At 42.8% G+C, this 25,819-nt stretch overlaps 1 protein-coding gene across 9 annotated transcripts in view; it reads left to right on the top strand.

The window, feature by feature from the left end:
* The window catches only part of srcin1a (SRC kinase signaling inhibitor 1a), a 101,658-nt gene extending 78,806 nt beyond the window's left edge, over nt 1-22,852 (top strand). For 8 of the 9 annotated variants that reach the window (XM_026164429.1, XM_026164420.1, XM_026164426.1 and 5 more), the window contains 5 exons: nt 2,036-2,175; nt 2,339-2,491; nt 12,103-12,990; nt 15,329-15,466; nt 21,399-22,852. In XM_026164429.1, coding sequence (XP_026020214.1) covers nt 2,036-2,175; nt 2,339-2,491; nt 12,103-12,990; nt 15,329-15,466; nt 21,399-21,404 — 1,325 coding nt within the window. In that variant the 3' untranslated portion in view covers nt 21,405-22,852. The remainder of the gene's footprint in view (nt 1-2,035; nt 2,176-2,338; nt 2,492-12,102; nt 12,991-15,328; nt 15,467-21,398) is intronic. The other variant, XM_026164428.1, reaches the window with a different exon arrangement.
* The last annotated feature ends 2,967 nt before the right edge of the window (nt 22,853-25,819 follow it).

Raw genomic sequence — 25,819 nt, 5'->3', positions numbered from 1 at the left:
AATATAAATTAAGGTTAAAAATGAAATAACTGTACAACACAAATTAGAATGAAGGGTAAATTTAACTGGGAAGAATAAGATAAAATATATAAATTAAAGTTGAAAATAAAATAACTGTACAACAAAATACACAATACACAATATAGAACTATATAAGAATGTATGAAGAAATCTAAATATAAATAAATATATACACAATAACAGCAGCTGTACAAGTATTAACCGGAAATGAAGAATATAGTGACCAGTGTTGTGCAAAACCAAAGTCCAGAAAGTCCAGTGTGTGTGTAAGAACCATATGTGTGGGTCAGTACTGTGTGGTGGTGTGATTGAGAGACCGTATCGCCTGCGGGAAGAAGCTCCTCCTCAGTCTCTCTGTGTTGGTCTTCAGGGAGCGGAATCGCTTTCCTGACCTCAACAGAGAGAACAGTCTGTTGTTGGGATGCCTGAGGTCCTTCACGATCTTCCTGGCCTTGGTCCAGCACTGCCTGCTGTAGATTGAGTGCAGGTCAGGGAGCTCGGAGCGGATGGTGCGCTCAGCTGACCGCACAACCCTCTGTAGAGCTCGTCTGTCCTGCATGGTGCTGTTCCCGAACCAGGTTAAGATGTTTCCCGCCAGGATGCTCTCTATGGTGCACGAGTAAAAGTTCCTGAGCACCTTGGAGGGCAGTTGGAAGTCTCTCAAGCGTCTGAGGTGGTAGAGACGCTGACGGGCCTTTTTCACCACGGTGTTGATGTGACAGGACCATGACAGGTCCTGCGTGATGTGAACTCCGAGGTATTTGAAGCTGTCCACTCTCTCCACTGGGCACTCGTTGATGACGGGGGTCTGGTAGTTCCTCTCCTGCTTAGTGCTGAAGTCCACTATCAGCTCCTTTGTCTTACTGACGTTTAGAAGGAGGTTGTTCCTCTGGCACCAGTTCTCCAGATTCCTAATCTCCTTCAGGTAGGCCGTCTCGTTGTTATCAGAGATCAGGCCCACCACGACGGTGTCGTCAGCAAACTTGATGATGGCGGTGGAGCTGGTAGTGGCCACACAGTCATATGTGTACAAAGAGTACAGCAGGGGGCTCAGAACACACCCCTGGTGGGCTCCAGTGCTGAGAGTGGTGGAGGCTGAGACATGTCCGCCCATCCTTACTGCCTGTGGTCTGCCAGTTAGGAAGTTGGAGATCCACTGACACATAGATGAGCTGAGTCCCAGATACTCCAGCTTGGTGGTGAGTGTGGAGGGAATTATGGTGTTAAATGCAGAGCTGTAGTCTATGAAGAGCATTTTAACATAATTCCCCCTTCTAGTGTCCAAGTGAGTGAGTGATGTGTGGAGGAGATGAGAGATGGCATCGTCTGTGGAACGATTTGGACGGTAAGCGAACTGTAGTGGGTCCAGTGTGTCTGGTAGTGAAGAAATGATGAAGTCTCTGACCAGGCGTTCAAAGCACTTCATCACTACTGAGGTGAGGGCTACAGGGCGATAGTCATTGAGAGAAGCAGGGTGGGGTTTCTTCGGGACAGGAACAATGATGGACTCTTTGAAGCATGTGGGGATCACCGACTGAGATAAAGAGATGTTGAATATCTCAGTGAACACAGGAGCTGAACACCTCTTGGTACAACTGATAGAGTTTATTTCAAATGTTGTTTTTTTTTTCTTGCCACAGACTTGGCTTAAAATTTTCAATTTCCATTTCTTTGAGTTTAGAGATTTGGGAAAGCCATTCCAGAAGCTTAATGTTTTATCCACTACAAAACCAGTTTTGATGCACGTTTGAGGTCATCGTCCTGTTGGAACACCCAGTTGTCTCTAGCTGTGGATTTGTGCAATGTGCTGGTACCACTGGAAGCAAAACAGCTCCAGAGCATGATGCTACCACCACCAAGCTTTACAGTTGATACAGTGATCATATTTTTAAAAGCCTCACCTTTACTCCTCCATACATAAGCTGAATTGGATTTATTGGCATGATATTGTTTTTAAATGTGTTGTGTTAATAATGTAATAATTCTTTCTAATGACATGTTACTGTGTTTTCAGATGAGCTGACAGTACCTCGGTATCGCACAGAGAAACCCTCCAAGTCCCCTCCACCTCCACCGCCTAGACGCAGTTTCCCCTCATCTCCCGGTGTGACCACTCGCAGTGGGGAGCCACTAATTCCTGGAAAAAGCATAAAGGTAACTGAAAAAAATAGTGCATTTAACAATTCCAGTGTTTTAATTCTCAAATCTACAAGTCATCATATTAAAATTCCCCTATTGATATATTTAAGACAAAATTGCAAGCTTCTCACACCAGCTTTGGACAAGTTCTTACCCCTTTTTGTTCTTGTGGCCCTAGAAGGCTGAATCTGAAGAGACAGAGGGACAGAAACCTCACATAAAACTGAGGAGGACCGTGTCCGAAAACCCTCGTCCGTCATCAACACCTCCCACACTGGCTTCTGAAGACAAAGAGGAGGGAGAGGGGGAGAAAATTGCTGCCGAATTGGAGGTAAAGAAAACACAAGGTTAATAATATCCCCAATAGTCCGTTGTTCATTAAAAAATACCAAAAGGAATGTTTTTAGTATTCATGTTACGTCCACAATTTGGAGCAAGTCTTTGTGTGCACACAGGCAGACAATGTCTGTTCAGATATGCTCACCCTCATTACCACATGTTCAAGCAGCAGGTGCCATATGTCCCCAGCCCCTGGCACTGTGAGAGCCCAAAGATCACATACTGCTCACTCACACACATCATCACCCAGGGCTCACAGATCACAGCCAGACAGATGGATCCTGATAGCTGCTTGGACTGTGTTAGAGATGACCTGCTGAAACTGAATAGAGTAAAGACTCAACAGTAATTGAGTTCGATCATTCAGCTGCTGCTGTGTTTTTATTTTGCAGATAATGACAGTTTGTAACTTTCTTTTTTCCTCCTCAGCTATTTGAGAGAGCCCCACACAGGCTCTCTATGCCAGCTCCCCTTTCCCTGCTAGTTAGCCCATGCAGTATAAAAAGTTTACACCCATCCAGACTGGACCTGTGGCCCCCTGAGGCCTCAGGCTGTGAGGTAACCCTTTGGCTTACCCTGAGTTATCTACCTATTAAGTTTCCATCTCTTTACTTCTACACCTGCTACCACACACAAGAATTATTAACTACAACACCAGTTCTAAAAACTTGGGACACTGTATAAAATGCAAATAAAAACTAAAACTTTAAGGTAAAAATAAAAAGGAATTTGGAATTTGATGGCAGCAACATGTCTCAGAAGTTGGGACAGGGCAATGTTTGCAACTATGTAAGCTTATATATGTGGGAACTGAGTAGACTGGTTGCTTGAATATTGATGCCATGGGTCTTCTTTGTGGTATTTGTACAATATCTGAACTGCAAGCAGGCAAGTTCAGCACACGGACTCTATGAGCCTTACTGTTGAAATAAATGCAGTATCAAAGTAAGAGTGTGTGAACATTAGGTAAAAAGTGTTTAGGCTTAGATAAAAGCACATGTATATGTGTGGAATGAGGCATGTAAGAAAATGCTTTAAGTGCTCAAACTGAATAGAGCACAATAAGTAGTATTGGTGCGTTAAAAATCAGTATTACACTTTCCAGATGTGCAAACTGCTGAATCCATGGCAATAATGCACCATTATACCATCGGAGATGCAGGCTTTTGAACAAAACTCTGATAACAAGCCAGATGATTTCTCTTTTCTTTAGTCCAGAGGATCCGGCACCATGTTCTCCAAATCCAATTTCAAATTTCGATTTGTTTGACCACAGAACAGTTTTCTACTTTGCCTCAGTCGATTTTAAATTAGCTTAGGCCAAACGATAGTGGCATTTTCTTTTGGAGCATGTTCACATTTGGCTTCTTCTTTGCATCATAGAGTTTCCGCTTGTTTGCTGTGGATAGCACAGCGAACTGTATTCACAGAGAATGCCACCTGAGGGCATCCAATATTGATTTTTGGCCTTGTGCACTGAGATTTCTCCAGGTTGTCTAAATCCTTTGATGATATACTGTAAAGGCTGAGCTATATAAAGACTTTCATTTTATTTTCAGGAACATGTTCCACATTTTTTAGATCCAGGTTTATGTAGATTGGCAAACCTCAGCCCTCCTTTGTTTCTGAGAAGGTCTGCATCTCTAAGATGCTCTTTCTGGCTTTTCTTGCACCTTTTTATTTCAGGTTAAATAATTTTGAGAAAAATACATTGGTTTTATGATTTGCAAATCATTGCTTTCTGGTTTTATTTCCATTTTACAAAGCATCCACACTTTTTTGGAACTGGGGTTATAGGCTGTCTTTTGTCTAGTGTTTCTGGGCAGGAGCTATACAGAGGTTTCTGCCAATAATGCGCTGCAAACCCAAAGCAATAACTGAAAGAGTCAGGTTTGTCTGACAGTGAGTAATTTGATTCAGTTTGAGTATGTTCATTAACAATCTTTCTAATCCTTTCCATTTATACCTGTTACACAACTTTTTAGAGATGTTTATAAAAGTCATCAGTCCTTAACAGGTATTTGCACTTATTAATAATATTGTGTTTTTTTGTGCGTGAGAGTCAGTATGTAAAGAATATACACTGAGCATCCTGGTAGCATTATCTACAAAGTAGGGGTGCAACGATACACAAAATTCACGGTTCGGTTCGATACTTTGGTGTCACGGTTCGATATTTTTTCGATACAAAAAAATGTTCATGCCTTTTTAATTTGTCATTTATTAAAATTATAAATATATATTTTAACTCAAAAGTACAGTTTTTAAATTTAATGTTGCTGAAACAAAAGTAATTAAAAAAATAAATATAATCTGATTGAGGAATCACTAATCTTTGGAAAAGAGAGTTTATTACAGAGAAATGGCTCTTTCCAAAATAAAAGCTATACTATACGCTTCTTCTGGGCTATATTCTCAGCAGCATATTGTAGCGGGTCAGGGCTGTTCGGGGTTCTGTTTGTACAGTTATGTTTTGTTTATGTTGCCATAGTGACGGGTGACGCCCTCTCGCTGCGACGGTGTGTCCTTCCGGGGTCAGAGGGCGCCCTGTGTGGTGTTGTTGTTGTTGCTGTGCGGTTGCCGCGGTGAGCAGTTAGCTAGCGACAGTGTTCTTCTGCAGATGTCAATAAACGGCTGTGCTCCCTGGCTAGCTCATGGGAAGCAAGACCAAAGGACACCTCCGTCTCCTCGTTGTCTGAGCTCGCCACATTGGTGTCAGAAGTGGGATGATGGTGACACCCCATGTTCTGACCCGAGTGACTTTTCCCCCGCCGGTCGTGACCGGCCGGTGCGCCAAAAGAAGGCACCTAGACATTTACAAAGTGAAAGCAAAAAAACAAGCGCAAATTCAAACGCGATTTCAATATGTCACATATTGATAGTGGCTCACCGATGCCAATGACATAATTACCCAGCTACATTTCCGAAAGAATGCAAAAGCATTGACATATATTTTTCCTTCCTACAATAGCCCGACGGGCAGGGCAGAGATAGATTTTGGTAGCCCGACTGGAAAAATTTTGCAAACCCTGTGTTACAGGCATGGCCCTTTAAGGATGAAGCCTGATGGGAAATGTATTCGGGATGTGTGTCAGGACTGCCTGGTGTGTAAGTAACGGTTAGCTACAGAAGAGACGAAAAGAAAATAAATAAAAGGAATATAATAACTCCCTCGACAGCCAGAGTTGTGTCGGCGATGCTCGCTGTGAGTAAACTGTTTCAGCCCACTGTACGCGGTGTTCATGCCTTAGAGAAGAAATAAAGTTCGGTGAAGCAGTTTCCTACGCCTCCTTCGATCTTTTTGCTAGCAGAGTTGACCTGTATAGTAAGCTGTTGCCGGCTATGAGTCAGTTACGGAACCTTCAAGTAACTGCCAGAGGTTTCCTTACTACGGTTCGGGGCCGCGGATCTGGCGCGGTAACACCTGTATCTGATTGAGGAATCACTCATCTTTGGAAAAGAGAGTTTATTACAGAGAAATGGCTCATTCCAAAATAAAAGCTATACTATCCGCTTCTTCTGGGCTATATTCTCAGCAGCATATTGTAGCGGGTCAGGGCTGTTCGGGGTTCTGTTTGTACAGTTATGTTTTGTTTATGTTGCCATAGTGACGGGTGACGCCCTCTCGCTGCGACGGTGTGTCCTTCCGGGGTCAGAGGGCGCCCTGTGTGTTGTTGTTGTTGTTGTTGCTGTGCGGTTGCCGCGGTGAGCAGTTAGCTAGCGACAGTGTTCTTCTGCAGATGTCAATAAACGGCCGTGCTCCCTGGCTAGCTCATGGGAAGCAAGACCAAAGGACACCTCCGTCTCCTCCTTGTCTAAGCTCGCCACATTGGTGTCAGAAGTGGGATGATGGTGACACCCCATGTTCTGACCCGAGTGACTTTTCCCCCGCCGGTCGTGACCGGCTGGTGCGCCAAAAGAAGGCACCTGGACATTTACAAAGTGAAAGCAAAAAAACAAGCGCAAATTCAAACGCGATTTCAATATGTCACATATTGACAGTGGCTCACCGATGCCAATGACATAATTACCCAGCTACATTTCTGAAAGAATGCAAAAGCATTGACATATATTTTTCCTTCCTACAATAGCCCGACGGGCAGGGCAGAGATAGATTTTGGTAGCCCGACTGGAAAAATTTTGCAAACCCTGTGTTACAGGCATGGCCCTTTAAGGATGAAGCCTGATGGGAAATGTATTCGGGATGTGTGTCGGGACTGCCTGGTGTGTAAGTAACGGTTAGCTACAGAAGAGACGAAAAGAAAATAAATAAAAGGAATATAATAACTCCCTCAACAGCCAGAGTTGTGTCGGCGATGCTCGCTGTGAGTAAACGGTTTCAGCCCACTGTACGCGGTGTTCATGCCTTAGAGAAGAAATAAAGTTCGGTGAAGCAGTTTCCTACGCCTCCTTCGATCTTTTTGCTAGCAGAGTTGACCTGTATAGTAAGCTGTTGCCGGCTATGAGTCAGTTACGGAACCTTCAAGTAACTGCCAGAGGTTTCCTTACTACGGTTCGGGGCCGCGGATCTGGCGCGGTAACACCTGTATCTGATTGAGGAATCACTCATCTTTGGAAAAGAGAGTTTATTACAGAGAAATGGCTCTTTCCAAAATAAAAGCTATACTATACGCTTCTTCTGGGCTATATTCTCAGCAGCATATTGTAGCGGGTCAGGGCTGTTCGGGGTTCTGTTTGTACAGTTATGTTTTGTTTATGTTGCCATAGTGACGGGTGACGCCCTCTCGCTGCGACGGTGTGTCCTTCCGGGGTCAGAGGGCGCCCTGTGTGGTGTTGTTGTTGTTGCTGTGCGGTTGCCGCGGTGAGCAGTTAGCTAGCGACAGTGTTCTTCTGCAGATGTCAATAAACGGCTGTGCTCCCTGGCTAGCTCATGGGAAGCAAGACCAAAGGACACCTCCGTCTCCTCGTTGTCTGAGCTCGCCACATTGGTGTCAGAAGTGGGATGATGGTGACACCCCATGTTCTGACCCGAGTGACTTTTCCCCCGCCGGTCGTGACCGGCCGGTGCGCCAAAAGAAGGCACCTAGACATTTACAAAGTGAAAGCAAAAAAACAAGCGCAAATTCAAACGCGATTTCAATATGTCACATATTGATAGTGGCTCACCGATGCCAATGACATAATTACCCAGCTACATTTCCGAAAGAATGCAAAAGCATTGACATATATTTTTCCTTCCTACAATAGCCCGACGGGCAGGGCAGAGATAGATTTTGGTAGCCCGACTGGAAAAATTTTGCAAACCCTGTGTTACAGGCATGGCCCTTTAAGGATGAAGCCTGATGGGAAATGTATTCGGGATGTGTGTCAGGACTGCCTGGTGTGTAAGTAACGGTTAGCTACAGAAGAGACGAAAAGAAAATAAATAAAAGGAATATAATAACTCCCTCGACAGCCAGAGTTGTGTCGGCGATGCTCGCTGTGAGTAAACTGTTTCAGCCCACTGTACGCGGTGTTCATGCCTTAGAGAAGAAATAAAGTTCGGTGAAGCAGTTTCCTACGCCTCCTTCGATCTTTTTGCTAGCAGAGTTGACCTGTATAGTAAGCTGTTGCCGGTGTTCCAGATCAACTGGCGTTTAGATCAACTGGCGTTGGTCGAACAGATGTGTGGCAGTCTTGCGTTTCAGGAGCTGCTACCGACAAACCAGCAAAAAAACGCCAAATGTGTCATCTGTGACACTTGTGAGGTTATCTCAAACACACTCCGTCAGTCTTGATGCTGTTGAACAACAAAATGTATAAAAATGTGGCGAGTTCACCTGGTGATATCCTCATGCGCGACGCGATCGCGAAAACAGCAAACAAGTAACACCACGCCGTTGTTGTTCACAGGACAGCAAGAGTAAACGATCGGGAGACTCTTGTCGTCGTTATCGTTCCACTCGCACGGTTTATGTCACCGAATTCAGCGTTTTTGCTCCACAACTAAAGCGAGCAGTTTGCTCTGTGCACCAACATGGAGTCGAGTCAACCAGCGCCACCTCTGGCCAAGTGCCACAGCCTACAGCCAGATCAACCTGTGACACACATCTGCAGCACGTTTGAATTCGTGTCATGCACATTTGTACCTTTCAATTGTGTGTTTGTGCGTCATGCAAATAAACCTTTGAAATGAATGAAATGATATCATGTATTTATTATCAGCCTACATTTGTACAAAATGCCAAATGACATACACATAAGAATCACCATCCTGATATCAATACTTTTGCCCATACGAAAAATGTCGTGAACACACTAATATTTCACCAGTGTTGTAACATCACATGTCGTTAGCGTAGTCTGTCTGTGTCTGCCCTCTGCAAACAAACATGTTAGAGTTGGTTGTGATATACAGTCTGCACAAGTGTGGTCAATCTAATAAACATTTATAAGGAGATGGCAGTTACTGTGAATGTACAGCAGTTACACAGTGATTAGTAATAAACAGTCAGACAATGACCCTGACAATCTCATTCAATCTTGCAGATTGCACCTTCTGTGGAAAGTGGTACCACACAGTGTGTGTGGACTTCCCCTGTGCAGAAGGCGACTACAAATGTTGTGGGTGCTAAATAAACAGAAACAAATGATCCCTGTTGTCTTTGCTTACTGATTGTTGTCAGTGTTGACAATCCACATTGCTGGCATTGCATCTTTCAACATATTTGTGGGTAGATTTAGATGCACCACGTGTGAGTGCAGCCACTCAGCCTTTACTCAATGTGATCATAGCAGCAGGTGCAGATGTGTGTCACAAGTTAATCTAGTGGTAGGCTATGGTACTTGGCCACAGGTGGCAGCAGTGGACTGACCTGCATTGGGGACTGGTCCAGCTGCTATGTGGTAGTCAGTAGATGGGCTCCACATTGGGGATTATATGCAAGTTTTGGGGACTGTTTATTGCTGATCACTGTGTGACTGCTGTACATTCAGCGTAGCTGCCATCCCCTTACGGATCGTTATGGGATTGACCACACTTATGCAGACTGTATATCACATCCAACTCTGAAATGTGCGTTTGCAGAGGGGAGACACAGGCAGACTATGCTGGCGACATGTGAGTTACAACACTGGTGAAATATTGGTGTGTCATATATTTGTTCACGACATTTTTCTTATGGGCAAAAGTATTGATATCAGGATGGTGATTCTTATGACTATGTGTATGTCATTTGGCATTTTGTACAAATGTAGGCTGATAATAAATACATGATATCATTTCATTCATTTCAAAGGTTTATTTGCATGACGCACAAACACACAATTGAAAGGTACAAATGTGCATGACACGAATTCAAACGTGCTGCAGATGTGTGTCACCAGTTGATCTGGCTGTAGGCTGTGGCACTTGGCCAGAGGTGGCGCTGGTTGACTCGACTCCATGTTGGTGCACAGAGCAAACTGCTCGCTTTAGTTGTGGAGCAAAAACGCTGAATTCGGTGACATAAACCGTGCGAGTGGAACGATAACGACGACAAGAGTCTCCCGATCGTTTACTCTTTGTGTCCTGTGAACAACAACGGCGTGGTGTTACTTGTTTGCTGTTTTCGCGATCGCGTCGCGCATGAGGATATCACCAGGTAAACTCGCCACATTTTTAAACATTTTGTTGTTCAACAGCATCAAGACTGACGGAGTGTGTTTGAGACAACCTCACAAGTGTCACAGATGACACATTTGGCGTTTTTTTGCTGGTTTGTCGGTAGCAGCTCCTGAAACGCAAGACTGCCACACATCTGTTCGACCAACGCCAGTTGATCTAAACGCCAGTTGATCTGGAACACCGGCTATGAGTCAGTTACGGAACCTTCAAGTAACTGCCAGAGGTTTCCTTACTACGGTTCGGGGCCGCGGATCTGGCGCGGTAACACCTGTATCTGATTGAGGAATCACTCATCTTTGGAAAAGAGAGTTTATTACAGAGAAATGGCTCATTCCAAAATAAAAGCTATACTATACGCTTCTTCTGGGCTATATTCTCAGCAGCATATTGTAGCGGGTCAGGGCTGTTCGGGGTTCTGTTTGTACAGTTATGTTTTGTTTATGTTGCCATAGTGACGGGTGACGCCCTCTCGCTGCGACGGTGTGTCCTTCCGGGGTCAGAGGGCCCCTGTGTGTTGTTGTTGTTGTTGCTGTGCGGTTGCCGCGCTGAGTAGTTAGCTAGCGGCAGTGTTCTTCTGCAGATGTCAATAAACGGCTGTGCTCCCTGGCTAGCTCACGGGAAGCAAGACCAAACGACACCTCCGTCTCCTCGTTGTCTGAGCTCGCCACATTGGTGTCAGAAGTGGGATGATGGTGGCACCCCATGTTCTGACCCGAGTGACTTTTCCCCCGCCGGTTGTGACCGGCCGGTGCGCCAAAAGAAGGCACCTGGACATTTGCAGGACTTTGTGTGGGGTAATGGGGTCGTCGGGGACGACTGACCCCTTAGGTGGGGGCTATGCAGCGGGTCAGCGCTGTTCGGGGTTCTGTTTGTACAGTTATGTTTTGTTTATATTGCCATAGTGACGGGTGACGCCTTCTCGCTGCCACGATGTGTCTTTCCGGGGTCAGAGGGCGCTCTGTGTGTTTTTGTTGCTGTGCGGTTGCCGCGCTGAGCAGTTAGCTAGCGGCAGTGTTCTTCTGCAGATGTCAATAAACGGCTGTGCTCCCTGGCTAGCTCACGGGAAGCAAGACCAAACGATATCTCCGTCTCCTCCTTGTCTGAGCTCGCCACAATATTAAACATATCAGGTCCCCATAAGGAGAATCATGTGCTAACGGCTGTCTAAATGACTCGGGTAAAGTTTGTAGCATGCATGCTTGTTGTTTTTGTCTGCTTCCACTTGTCTTTGCACTAGGATGATGTCGGCGTAAATGTGCAGTCATATTCATTGTGTTCCCACTAGTGCTGTCAGCGTTAATCTCGTTGAAATGACGTTAACGCCACAACAGGCAAATCTCCGTTAACGAGCTACCCCTGCGTGGGGCTAGACGGCCAACACCTTAACGAGCTAACTGCGCTAACACACTAGTTCCCACCCATGTAATTGAGCATTGCGTGGCACATCCAACATACTGTTTTACTTTAGTCCATGACGCGCTTACCTTCAGGGTCATACATCACATGAAAACCAAAATAATTCCAAACGCCAGATCTGAATGAGGGTGGGGGATGTTCAATTTGCCATGTTGCAAGGAGAGCTTAACTTCTGTCTCGCTAGCTTGCCCTGCGCTCTTCCTTCTGACGATGCTGTCTGTGTTGAACGCTCAGTGGATCTGCGCTCGACAGTGCAGCCTAGGCGGAGTAGTCGAACGCAGATTCACTGAGCGCTCAACACAGACAGCATCGTCAGAAGGAAAGTTGATAAAATAAATTACAAATTTTGTATTGTTCGATACATATGCGTACCGAACCGAAAGCACTGTATCAAACGGTTCAATATCAATACGAGTATCGTTGCACCCCTACTACAAAGGTATTAGATACAATGTGATAATATTTCTTTCATGCTCTCTGATGTGCTTGGGTGTTTTTAATGCCATGGTTTGTAATCTCACTTGAAGTTTGTGCTTGGAGTGTGTTTAAATTGAAAACTCAAGTGCTTTCTTCATTTATAGGCAGGGCACATGTCTCCTGTCCCCCACATCGTGTTGACAGATTGCTGTCCTGCTTCGCTCACAAACTCAGAGGATCCTGTCAGAGATTTGGGGAATGACCTTGTGGAGGGGACTCAATCACAAGATTGGACTGGTCATCATTCAGTCGGCAAGACTATAATTTCAAGGGGAAAGCATTCAGGGGGATTTGAAAGTCCTCCACAGCGAGAACAGTGTTCGGATAGTGAATTCAAACAGGAAGTTGCCCTGCTGGTGACAGATCTGGGCATGAGAGTGGTGTCTCCTCTTGAAGCCCAAGAGCTCAGTGAGACTAAAGGAGATGTTCTTCACACTCTAATCATCTCACCGCAGACTAAGGAACTGTCTGAAACTCAGCTGAGTCACCGGCCTCTGCTAGTGCTCTTCAGGGTACAAAAAACTGTCAAAGAGGCCTACGAACTACTGTATTCCCTTGTGGCATCATTCGAATTAAAATTCTCCCATGCCCCAGACCAGCAGATGCCTCTAGCTGAGGCTCTCAGAAGCGGCATAGAGACAGGGGCTAGCATGCTGACATTTCACCACAAACCTGAAATTAGGTTAATGCCTGAGCTGAGCTCAGTAAGCAGTACTCTTAACTCTAATGGGTCAACTAGGTCTGCGGACACTCAGAGGAGAATGACAGAAGATGTCCGACGCACCACCTACAAGAGGCTGGACAGCTTGGAGGAGACTATTCGAGAGCTGGAAAACACATTGATAGAGATCAGTGGTCATGCTACTAGAGAGCAGCTCTACAGTCAGACAATCATCAACAGTAGCCCTGTACCGACGACTGGTAGTCCAACTGAGGCGAAGAAGCCGCCACTCCCACCCAAGCCATCCGCCTCGAGTCCATCATCAATCCAGGTTTTTGCTTACACCTCCTGTGTCCATTCCTGCTCTGAAGCAGCATCCTCTTTTTTTCTTCACTTCTTCTCTGTGGATGGCAGTTGGAAATTCACTTTCCAGCTTCTGATGTCTGCTCCCTGATTAAATCGGCATGCGACTGTATTTGAAATCGAAACCGTGCAGAGGGGACAGACAGCAGACTTCCTACCTACTTGTCTGTTCTGTGATTAGTGCTGGGGCTGCTCTCCTGCTGAGCTCAGAGTTGTTAATTGTTTTTTATTGATCTGTCCCGGTATCTCCTATCTGTCTGAGTCTAGCTAATTTTGCCTTTTGTTACACCAAGAGGCAATAAAAAATAAATGCATTTTCCTCTTCTCCTTTTCTGCTCTTTACTGGTTAGTACGATCTAATTCATTTAATTTCTTATCTTAGTTCTGCCCTGAAATCCAACTTTCTTTTCCTCACTAATCGTCTTAAGCACAAAGCAGTACAACTGCGGTTGTACTTTATTAAAAGGTAGCGCGAGGACATATTTACATTAAGCTGTATCTTCCATCATCCAGCATCATTTTGTTGTAAATTATGTTCTTTTTGCAGCAGCTGTTTTGACGTGTCATTGCAAGCTAAACAGACACATTATTAATGAGTTTAAGAATCTGTACATAGGCCAGGTCCTGGTATTGTTCATGTTGGCCTACTTAAATGCCCTGCTGTGACAAGTCAGAATGGCAGAGTGGCTATGCTTACATGGAGCCTAATATTTCTATTCTGTGAATGTTCACTTTAAAAGACCAAACACAGTAGAAGTTCCCCATATGAACACCTCAAGCGCAATAAACAGGACGAGGCTTTTTAATGAGCTCAATTTAATTGCTGCCCTTTCAAATCATTTCAATGCAAGGAATGAAGAGTAACACATTTACAGCAACTTCTGCCCTAAACAGATGTGAGAAATCCTTTCTCGGGGAGCTATTCAGACATGCGTCACAGATAAAAGAGCCACTGACAAATGCAGATGCAGCACTTTTGCGACATTGTTTTGATTAAGTGCGTATTCATCCATCCACATAAATTTACAACGCTTGTAAACAGCTGACCCAAAATGTTTAATCATAAGGACATAAACAGACATTTAAACTGTTTAGCTGCTTTCAAATAACGAGGTAAAACTACAAAGAGAAAATTCGATCTAATAAGTTTAAAAAACAAAAGATTTCTTACCAAAGGCTAGTATCATGTCTAATATACTTCACATTAATATGTACTGACTATGTGCTGAACTCTATTACCAGATGTTGTCAGTGGCCTGGCTTTAGCTCACCTCCAGCTGACCGCTACACAACAAAAGATTAGTAATTATCAAAAGCATTCCTGTGTCAGCTGCCACTCGTCTGAGAGGTCTTGACAGCTTGCGTAGCACTCCCTGTTACTCTGATTGTAGCCTACCACTCAGGGCAGGGCTGCAATACTTGACAGTCACACTGTCATGGTGAGTTTTAGCCCTCTGATGTAGAGCCAGAAAGCACTCCCATGGGCACGGCTGCGGATTACAGAGTCTTCACACATTATTTCATCACTCCAACTTCAACCACGTTCATCATTTCAACATGACCCTTCTTCCAACTCTTGTCCAACATTTGCTGGCACACTTACCAAATTCACACTGACAAGAAATCTACTTTCAGAACCCATTAGAGTTTAGTTTTTAATTAGCACATCAAACAGCAAGTTTACTTGCAAATTTTATGATCTAATTTTAAAATTCTGCTTCTCGTTAAAAAAGGATTTGGCGCAGAAGGAAGGTGGTTACAAGTCTTTCTTCTCTGATTTAATGTAGTAGGGGTAACTGACTATTTGATATTAGGGTTAATCTTTTGTTAGTTTTCCTTTTAGCTAATGTCTCTGTGTGCAGATGAGGCACAGTTGGATGGAAATTTGACTGGATGTGTATTTGTTTTCCTGTGTATTAGAGAGAGTCAATAGAGTAACTCAGCAGGAAAGATCATTAAGCACGCTGCCTCGTGGATCCTGTGGTGAGGCTAAGCTACGCAACGTCAGTTTTGATGCCGCATTTCTATATTCTGGTCTTTGTCATCTTCTGCTGATAGATAGTGAAACTCTGTGAAGTGGATAGTTCCATTTAATACCAACTATAAGCTGAGGTCTTAAAAACCTTATTAGTCTCAAGAGAAAGACTTGATAAAGGCTGGACTCAAACTCTGTAGTAAGTAGATGTGTGTCTGAGGCTTAAATCGAATACACTGTAGAGGGGAAGTGAAATCTACAGACATCTGATGTGTGACAAAGTGTTATTAATGGTTCTCCTCTGTTCTTCTCTTGTTTATTCTATTCTTAGGGAGGAACTATTTCAGGTAGCGGGAAGTTTCTCCACTCCTCGGCTGCCTCCAAACTGAAGCACCTGCAACAAAACAGCACAGAAAAGACTAAAAGTGGCAAAAGAGAGGACTTCATGAAGGTCCAGGGCCAGCAACAGGTACAATTTGCCTTTGTTTTGCGCTGTTGAGGCCAAAACGCACTTGATCTGGCAGAGTCTGTGCATGATCCCTAAGATGGACAAGTTAGCTTTTAGGTATAACCATCTTAAGCACTTAATGAAGGCATATAACAAAATTGAGATATAAAAAACATGAAAATTACAATAATGATCATTATTGAATCGTACTGCCTTTATGCCCACAGAGTCACTGCAGTTGAAACTGTCAGAGGTTCAAAGAGAAATATGAAACTATCATTCTTAGTAAAATGCAACTGAAATATATAAAATCAAAGGTTTATTTATTGAAGTATGTAATTATTAGGGAAAAATGCCATATATACTGAATGTATACCAATAAAGTACATTTAATTTGACCAGATTCTGTTAAATTTCCTCTTTTACATTATACTTATGTAGTCATATCAGCATTTTGGGCATAAATATTTTTTGGAGTGCAAAAATCTGGGCCTACCAAAAATCAAGATAGAAAGGATAGTATTGATTTTGTTCTGTATTTAAGCAAATATAATTGCTTTCTTCCTCAAATAGAGACATATTTTGCGTTAATGTTTACGCCACCTCCCCAACAACTTCAGCAAGCCTTCGTTCAGAGTTATTTTCTCGAAAGCAAGTGTGTGTGCATCCATTCACGTAATCCACTCTGCACCAGATCAAGATTAAATGGGCCTTAACTACCACTCTTCACTGCCACTGGATCCTTTCTGTGCCCCGCAGAACCACTGTCACTTTTCAGCGTGATACATTCCTCGCCCTCTGTGTATTACAGTCTGTGTAACATTCAAGATGCAAACTTAGCAGACAGCAGAAGCGATGAATTGAATTCAAAGCCAGTTTTGCCATAAACCTTTTAATGTCACATTATTGTGACAGGCTCATCATCACAGGAATGCTCAATTGGATCAAAGGATTTTCTGCAGGCACTGTCCCACAGAGAGATGCATGTCACACAGGTTAGAGTGATGAAGGATTAGCACTTTAATTACCTAAGCAGTGTTTCATGTCTGAAAGTCTTAAGTGGCTTCTAATTATATAATTTAAACCTATTAAAGTGTTGTTATGTATTAGCATTATGGGCGTGCTTGCATCTTTAACAGGTCTTCACTTCTGTTTTTTTCTGAACTCTGACAGAAAATTGGGTATGAAGAAACTCTTAAAAGCGCTTGAGTTTAATTTATAAAACTTCATAAACTCTCTCTCTAAGTATTTGTTGTTATGCATATGCCTGACAGCTGGCTTTTCATTCTTTTTTCAGTCTCCAATATGCTGGCATTTTAGAGGTTTAAAGTACAGCAAAAGACTGGACATAAGGATGCTAGATGGCCTCTAGAGGCAAGGAAATTGAACTGTTGGAGCATGTCGGTCAAGTAAAGCCAAGAGAAGATTTTTACAGCATGCCGGTGCACAGGAGGGGAAAAAGGCTTAATGTCAATGTAATTTGAAAAATAACCGAAGCAGTGAAGTGCACCTAAACCTTCATAACCCACAGAATTTGACAGAGCATTCAGACACAAATTCAGTCTTAAAGATTGAAAAATGAATGCGTTAGGCAGACAGCCAGAGACTTGAGACATGGAGGGGTTTGGTTGCCTCATACTGAGAGAAGATTGAGAAGAATCTCTACAGAGCCATGTAATAATCACCCCTTGAGTCACTGGCAATCACCGATTATTCATTATGAAGAGGGCAGTTCTCTTTCCACCATAAAGTCTTTCAGGTTTCCTCTTCTTTATGTCTTTTTCTTCCCCTTTCCGCTTTCTCTACTCTGCAATTTATGCATGCTGGCCCTTTCTCCGTTTCACTCTTCCTCTGTCAGTCTCGCTCATTCCCCGAGATTTGGAAGCTGAGTGGATGCCTACACTTGTGTAATGAAAGCAAAATTAATCCCATTATTTCAATATGACACTCACAGGCAGCACAGTCTCTTTGTCCACAAACTTCAAAACAGTCATTGTGAAAAGATGCTGTACGAGTGAAAGCGCTATCCTCCGAGGGACGGTGGACACTCAAAGCTAATTGTCGGCGTGGGAAGTCGGTGCCAAGCAGTTAAGGGTAGCAGCATACCACAACTGTGTGATGAATAACAAAGAGGAACAAATAACCAGCTGGTTTAGTGTAGGAGAATAAAGAGTCAGCTGTGGTAGGCGCTATAACAGCCAATAACTCTATTTTGTATTATTTTTAACGATGAGGGACTACTAGTCCCTTTGTACATTTCCAGGTGTTGTATAAAGACAAGTGAAAAACAATTATTCAATGCAAAAGTGCACTTGATATAATAATTGGCCACTTTATTAAATTGATGTTAAAATGTTGGTAGGCCTCCATTTTTAAAAATGCTGCCATAGTTTGTTAGCTGCTTTAAGGCTAAAGAGGTTAGTTGGTCAGATACTTGTCCTAAATATCCTAATATTCATTAATGGTGGCGATCCTCATGGATGAACATTTACAAACGGGCTTGCGTAAATGTGCAAACTGGCAGTTTGACAACAGTTTTGATGCACAGTTAACAATCATTGAGGAAATAAACACTGGCTACTTGTAATCTGGACCTCTACTACTGGTCACAAAGTAGCTCTATCGTGAAAGTTGTGCATACATCTGCACTCTTACCTCCCTATCTGCTCGGTTTCCTTCATAAACATTGTCGAGCATTCTTCTTCATCTACCTAGCAGAGCCAAAATTTCCATCTATTCTTCCGTCTATTTTCTTCATGCAGTTCAGGGTTGCAGGGGTGTTGGAGCCTCTCTCAGCTGTCATCGGGAGAGAGGTGATGTAGTCCCTGAACATGTCACCAGTCTACTTGAAAGCTAACACAGAGCGACAGACAGCCATTAATATTTACACCTTTGGCCAATTTAGAAACACTTATTAACCTGCTTGTTTTAGACCGTGGGAGGAAGCTGCCAGGGGGAAATTTAGCACAAAAATGGACTTTTTATCTTTGTTGTGACCCCTTGCTCTTGTTATGCACTGTGACAATCCCTATAAGTGAGGTTACCATTACCAGTTCATGCTGCAATGTGGAAAAATTGCATATGGATTTTTTGCATGTACAGTGTAGTGTACCTCGCGTAGTTTACAACCATAACAAAATAACTCTCAACCAAATTTCATTGCTTAAAAAACAGCTACTTGAAAGTGTTTTGGGGTTTTTTGTATTTTTGTCATTGTAATAATGTAATCAGTAAACAAGGCAGCATGGTGGTGCAGTGGTTAGCATTGTTCCCTAACATCAAGAAGGTTCTAGGGTTCCACTGCCCGTTCTGTGTAGCGATTGCATGTTCTCCCCTTGGTTTCTTAGGTTCTATGTATACAGAAGAAAATAGATGGATGGATATCAGTGCAACACAGTTTTTGCTCTACTTGCTGTCAGACTGTGTTTACTGTAAAAGGTCTGATATAACAGCAACAAAAATATAAAAGAAGAGTTCAAATTGGTGAATAATTGCATTAAGGCTATACTAGTGATACTTATCTGTCTGTCTGAATGTCCTTGCATCATTAACTCTATACATATTTTTGAAATCTTTTTATGTCAAATGAAAATGGTGCAGAACCTGATAATTTAGTTTAAAGATGGATGGGGCAAAATCTATCTACTAAATCATTTTAAATTCAGTATAATGAAACAGCTGAGCAAAGACTAGGCAGGAAAAAACATGCTGATTATCTGCTGCTCATCTCATCAAATTATCAAGGCGGCTGGCTGATTTGCATACTGCCTTTAAGAGCTAATTAAGAACTTTTGCCTAATCCACATTTTACTTTACCTGGTATCTTTTTTTAAACCCCTCAGTGACATCTGGCGTGTCATCTTTCTGAAGAGAAATTCGACTTGCAGCTGCTAAGCAAAAACAAAAATATGATGTATTCTTTAATTTTATGAAACCTTAAAGCTTAGCTGATATTTTTGAACTGTGTAAAATGTGGCAATGACTACAGTTAATCACAGTGCTTCCCATCAACATTTCACCACCAAACTCACTGCTAATTTTTAAAAAATATTGTTGTTTTAACAATCAGATGTGCCCAGCTTGGGTGATCTCTCTCCTTGGCACCGAACTCAAGGTAAAATGGGCTATTCTCTTAAACATCTGCTGTTCGTAGCTCCCTAAATGGTCCCAAACTTTTACCTCTCCTTCCATTTCCCCTTGGTGTTTTTAGATTGTTCTCTTCTTGCCAAACCGTAATGACATTTCTGGGGCATTTTAAATAGGGTCCAAACCAAAGGAACGAGGACAGCACTTCAGAGTCTCCTGATGGTCTGCTGTCCCCTGCTCCAGCTACTACACGAATAGACCTAAATATCTGAATACATTTAAATATCTTTACCGCACAATGACACTTTCCTCCAGATTGCATGAAAGGCAGCTGGTGTTCATTCACTCGTCATGACTAAAAGCCAGCTGGAAGGATAGTTTATTATTTTTAAGATAAAACGAGACCACTTTTTCGTTAAACGCGGGTCCTGCCGTTTCAAGAAAAAATACTGATTGAACATTGCGGCATTTCAATCACCATAAATTAGAATTATGGGGTAGGGATAAAGTTGGCCAGTCAGATTTTCGTAATGGACTTGCTACACCTTACCACAGTATAAAATGTAGCTTTATTCCCCCTGGAGAATTAGTTTCTTTTTTAGATTTAATTCTAGCGTTATCTATGTGTATTTGCAGGTGTTAAAATTAACAGAGCTTTTCTGATAGCGCCTCGTGCCGCTGTACTCGGGCTGCTTGCTCAATAAAGCTATACTGAGACATACTTAGACCATTTCAGGCATGAGGATCCTTCAAATCAATGTGTTGGATAAGAACAGACAGTTCAAAGCCACAATTTCTCTCCGTTTGCTTTGGCACAGATCAAGGAAGGCATGACAATGTGAATCACTTTCATGCTGCAAAACCCTATTTCCATTTCCCATTTGGGCACTTATTACTTCTGGCAGTAAAGCAGGCTAGTTAAAGGTGTTGGGCATGAGTTGGGGTTAGTAGGGGACTATCCATGGAGGTTATCATTTGGCAGGCAGGTCTGAGTGCGTGAGATGAAGGGGTGCTCTCCTGTACTCGCAGATCAGGAAAAAATGCGTCCACCAGGCTTGAGAAGAGTTCCTTGAGCAGAAGGAACAGCCCGGCTCTCTGGGAACGGTTGGCAGCCCAGGATCTGGAGCTGCAACAGAGCAGATGAAAGCCTCCCAGCAGTGCAGTCTAGACTAGCACACCTGCTGTCTTTTCAAGCAGAACTAATTCCCGTAAACCCAAAACAAACAGAATAAAACTTTTATAGCCACAGAAATCAACTTTTCTCCTGTTGCTTCATCTGAAAAGTACAAAAATACATTTTTTGCCATATATTAAAAAATGAGTATTTACTTTTTTAAATGGATTTGCACATGAAACACAGAAACTGTTCTCTCAGATGTAGTCTGCTTAACAAAGACGGACAAATACATGTTGTAAACGTATTGCTCACAAGTCTCAATCTACTGTTGAAACAGTGCCATCTAGTGTCTCATTTCTGCATTACACAAAAGGACTGAAAGTGAATGTGTACATTTTTAATGAGTCAACATTAATAAAACAAGTGTCAAAATAAAGGTGGTCAACAGTGTCATTTGCCCACTTTCACTGTTGCACCTTTTCAGTGGTATCAGTGATTTTGTTTATCACGTGTAGATGGCAGCCTGTGTCGTGGCTTGCATCACACAATCTGATATCAACCTGAATAACAATTTCCTGTGTTTTTTTCCTGTTCTGTTTTCACTCCCCTCCCCTTCACTACATGTTTCTTCTGACACTTGTTCCTGCGGTGCAACCTCACCTACCCCGTCACCCCGTGTGAACCTGTGCTGCCCTGCACCTTCTGGCCTGCCCATCTACCCTACCTATACCCTACCTATAAAACCTGCAGCAGTGAGCAACCTGTCCGTGTCCAGCATCTTCAGTTTCCTTCTTCTCCTGTTCACCTGACTCCAGAGATACACACAACCATCTGCTCCCTGTACCTTATCAACTACTTTCATATCCCCAATGTTTACTCTGATATATGGTCTGACACCCAGTCTGTGTAAGCGCGTGTGTGTGCGTGTGCAAGCATGCTTGCGCAGAAATGTTTGAGTGTAATAGTAAGGGAAGGTGCTGCAGGGCACAGTACCCAACCACAACCAATTTTAAGACTTTCATTTTTCATGATTTTTCCCTTCGACCCCTGAAAACCTCATCTCTTTACATTCCTCCTCTGCTCCCTCCTGTCTTCTGTGTCCCTATTCTACCTGAAGGCGAAAGGGACCTACAGCACCAGTGGCAGCATTGAGCCATACCTCTCTGGTATCAAAATGGGCATTTTTTCAGGCCGAGTGGCCTCTCCTGCGGCAGCATTTGTTCCTGGTCTGAGGAAGTACCCCCAGGAGGGGGCGATGCCTGCACTTACAGCCTCCTCAAGCCAAGCAAAGGCCCTCTTGGCAAGCCTATCTGCTTCCGGCCTGAGCGCTGAGGCCTTGCTGCTTTCCTCCGCCCTTCGTCATCACCGCCTCCTACGTGAGCAGCGAGCCTCCTCCCTGCCCCTGCCCAGCAGCCAATCCTCCTCCCCTACTCCAACTGCTACCTCCTCCTCTTCATCCTCGCCAAGCACCCCGACTCCATCCCTATCTCCCTCCTCTCCCACCTTTGGTTCCTTTGCCTTCTCCTCTGGAGTTCTCAAGCCCAGCAGGCGTAGCCTCGACAGCTCCAGCCTCAACAGGTCCAAGGATGGTGGCAACAAGCCTGTGAAAAAGGACCTTTACCCTGGCAACAAGTGATGAATAGGAGGAGGATAAGGACTTTGGATACAGTTCTCAACCACAACCATCACATCATGAACCATAAAGATGAACTAGCTGCATTATGGAACAATATTCTTTATATTCCAGTTCTTATAAGATTTTTTAATTTTTCTTTTCTTGTTTTTTCTGCTTCCTTTTATTGCACAGTCTACCACAGTGTAAATGGAGTCACAGTTTTCTTCATGGACAAGTGTCCTACTCTGATCCAGTACCTTAGATCTACTGCAGTTCTCCCACAAAGTCATTCTGTCACCTTCCCAGATAGAGAGTGCACAAACAGGCCTCCCCTCCCACCAGCTACCTGCTATAAGCTGATGTGGTCTGGCTGTATTTGCTGACAGCACCATTCTCACATACATACTCTCAGTGGGTTGTTAGTGGCATAGTTGAAATATCTAGATGGTGACTTTGATCATATAGAAAAAAGAGCTGCAATAATCACCAAGTGAGTTCAGTAGTTGTGTGTGTTCAGGATAGTAATGTTTTGACTTACCTGCATCACCTGACAGAATGTGATTCCACTCGGAAAACAAAAAAAAAAAAATTCAAAAAATCAGAAGGTGGCCATGGTGATGAACGAGGTTTCAAGCTGTTTAGTGTTAAAAGGGCATTTGTGGCTTTTTTTTAAATCGCCTGTTTTAAACTCTAAACTGGTGCTATGTTTTCCCCTCTGTTTGTACAAACTGAGCTTACACAATTGTCCTTCCCCTCCTGTCTCGGAGTCGGCTTTAATTTAATTTTGCATTTTAATCTAGATTTACAACCCTACAAACGAAATACTTGCATCAGCAATTAGGGACATTTAAAGTAGATGTCTAATTGGAAAACTGGAAACTGCAGCACATTCACAAGAATGCAAAGAAGGCAGCAGTCCTGAAATAGCACAAGTCTTTTTAAAGAAACGACAAAGAGGCACGGTTACGCAAACAGAAGGGAAAAGTGCAAACGATGAATTGTATTCAAATGTTGGTTTTCATATGTGTGTATTAACTAGTTAATTATGACAATCAGGATGTTTCCACAGTAGCATCTTCTAGGTTGCTCTGGCATTACAGAGCCTGACATCACAACCCATCCCAAAGACTTAAGCACACACACTGATGAACAACACACAAATACACAGTCTCTCTCTCACACACACACTTGAAAAAGCAACCTGTACAGCACAGACTCACTTATTTTTTTCTTTCAGCCAACCTCATGTGAATAATCATCGTAGGTCACATCTGTTTCACCACTTATAAAGAGCACTCTGGTAAATTATGCTATATTAATCTGATCTCACCAGATCTACACTGATAGATTCTTTCTCTTGGGATACTTGAGTTCAAAATTAATCACATCAAACTTTAGGCCTTATTGTAAAATATAACACATTCTGTAAACGAGCAGATGACACAAAAAGCCTAAAAGTGAGTCTTACAAACCAAGAGCGACACGAGAGGAAAGTATTGAAATCTAAAGCAAGCACAGTTGACTCTCAAACACAAAATCCCCAATTAACGAGAATTAACTTTGTAATTCTTTTTAATTATGACAAGCACAAAGGATGAAGCATTCGCATATACATTTGATATGCTACACATTAGATTCCAAGTATTGCTTTGGTTATATTACCTGCATTTTGAGTCATGAAACTTTTATGAATGAAGGCCTTCAGTGTTTCTCAATGATAGAAACTCAAGTTGGGATTATTTTCAAGCACATCAAAGGTGTGTCAGTGTGAACCCTGCACGAGGAACCTCTTTGGAAGCTGCCTGTCCTGCGTGTTTGCCTTGAGGCAGCCTGCTGGGGATGTGAAGTAGCTGAATGGACCGTAACCGACAAAGTGATTCTTCTCAGTGGTTCTCCAGCATGACTGTGTGAAATCGATGCTTTGTGGCATTGAGGTTTAAAACATGTGAAAAGGGGCTCATGTCAAAGAGTAGGCAGCTTTAGGAGAGGGGATTAGTTTGGGGACATGTGTTTGAAGGATACTTTAATAAGGCCGGCTTTAACTCGTCCTGTATCCATTGAGAGCGCTTGTGAAATAAAAGACCCAAAGAGATGAGAGGAAGGGTCTGACAGCCAGAGGGCACTTCTTTCCCTGCCCTCTTCACTTTGCATTCTTTGGTGTGAAGGATCTCTGAAAGTCAAAAGTGCTCAGCTGATGTTATCCAAGAACAAAGTTTGACAAGCTTCAATTATGAACAATGTGTGCAATATATAATTAGCGCTCTTGCAATTTTACCAAGGCAGTGCTCTTTGCCTTTGACATACTCCTGCCTGCTTATCTACAAGGACCTGTAACCATGTTTTTCCCAGTGCCTCTAAGACGTTGCTCCTGCCAGAACTCCCCAAATGATCTTGTATTACAGTAGTAGATCAGCAGCAATGACAGAATAACCCTTTTACCCAAAGAAGAAGCTGCGAGAGCTGGTTTGTTCCCATTTTTCGCAGATAAAAGAAAACGGCACTTGAAATGCAGTGTGTCAGGTTGCAGCAGTGGCATTTGACTAAACAATCCCCAGCTCTAACAGTGTGCACAACTGCAAGCTCGCAGCACAGCGAATTAAGTCTCACCCCTGGGTGCTCTGTAGCTCTGCCAGGCAGGTTCAAGCCCCGGGTTTCATATTGAGTGAAGTCAAATGAAAGAAATTCACTTACTCATGCTGTTCCACACTCAAATCCATAACTCTCCAAGTTAAATTTGCTGCATTTGCGTCTGGTGAGCAATGGGGAGGAAGCATGCACGCTTGGCTGCTTTCCCCTAAGTAAAGTCTGAAATGAAACCCTCCCAGAATTGCGTGACAGTGCTCTCTGGACTTTTTTTTTTTCTTCAAGACAAGTGTTAGCGGGCTGTGATTTCAACATGGCTGGAGGTTTAGAGGGCATGTCGAAAAAAACTCACAGTGGATGCCTCTGGCAATCAGAAAAACTCAAACTTGAAATGAAACATACAAGAAATATACATATATAAATATATCTAAGTGAGATGTTTGTGTATGATAATATAATTGTGAAGAAAATGTGATATATATATATATATATATAAATATATATATATAGGCCTAGATTAAATTATATACTGTAAAATGTCATCATATCTTCTGTTTTATATATTAGTGATCATTTTGTACAGATTTTTCTTTTTTTAATTCATTGAGAGATATTGCATTTCACACTGAGATTATTTATTCATATGCAGAACATTTTTATATTTGTTTAAAATCTCTGTATAGATAAGAGTTAGCCTCTGTAATATACTCTGAAGTTAGTTCATTTTTAAATTCTAAATTTTTCTTTACGAACACCAAGTTAGATTTTATGTAATTTTAATTTGTAAAGAAAACACACACACACACACAAAAAAAAAAAAAGCTTTTCCCTGAAAATACTCGTCCAGCTCGTGTACACCTTTGCCTCTTTATGTGAAAGGTCACTTTAAGATATAAGAGGCTGGACCGGTGCCTGTGTGTTGGGCTTATTTTGCTACTGTTGTTTTATTTTGGGAAGGGTACTTTTTTCTGTA

This window comes from Astatotilapia calliptera, chromosome 4 (genome assembly GCF_900246225.1).
Source record: "Astatotilapia calliptera chromosome 4, fAstCal1.2, whole genome shotgun sequence".
Taxonomy (NCBI): domain Eukaryota; kingdom Metazoa; phylum Chordata; class Actinopteri; order Cichliformes; family Cichlidae; genus Astatotilapia; species Astatotilapia calliptera.
This window is presented reverse-complemented; position numbering and strand designations above follow the sequence as displayed.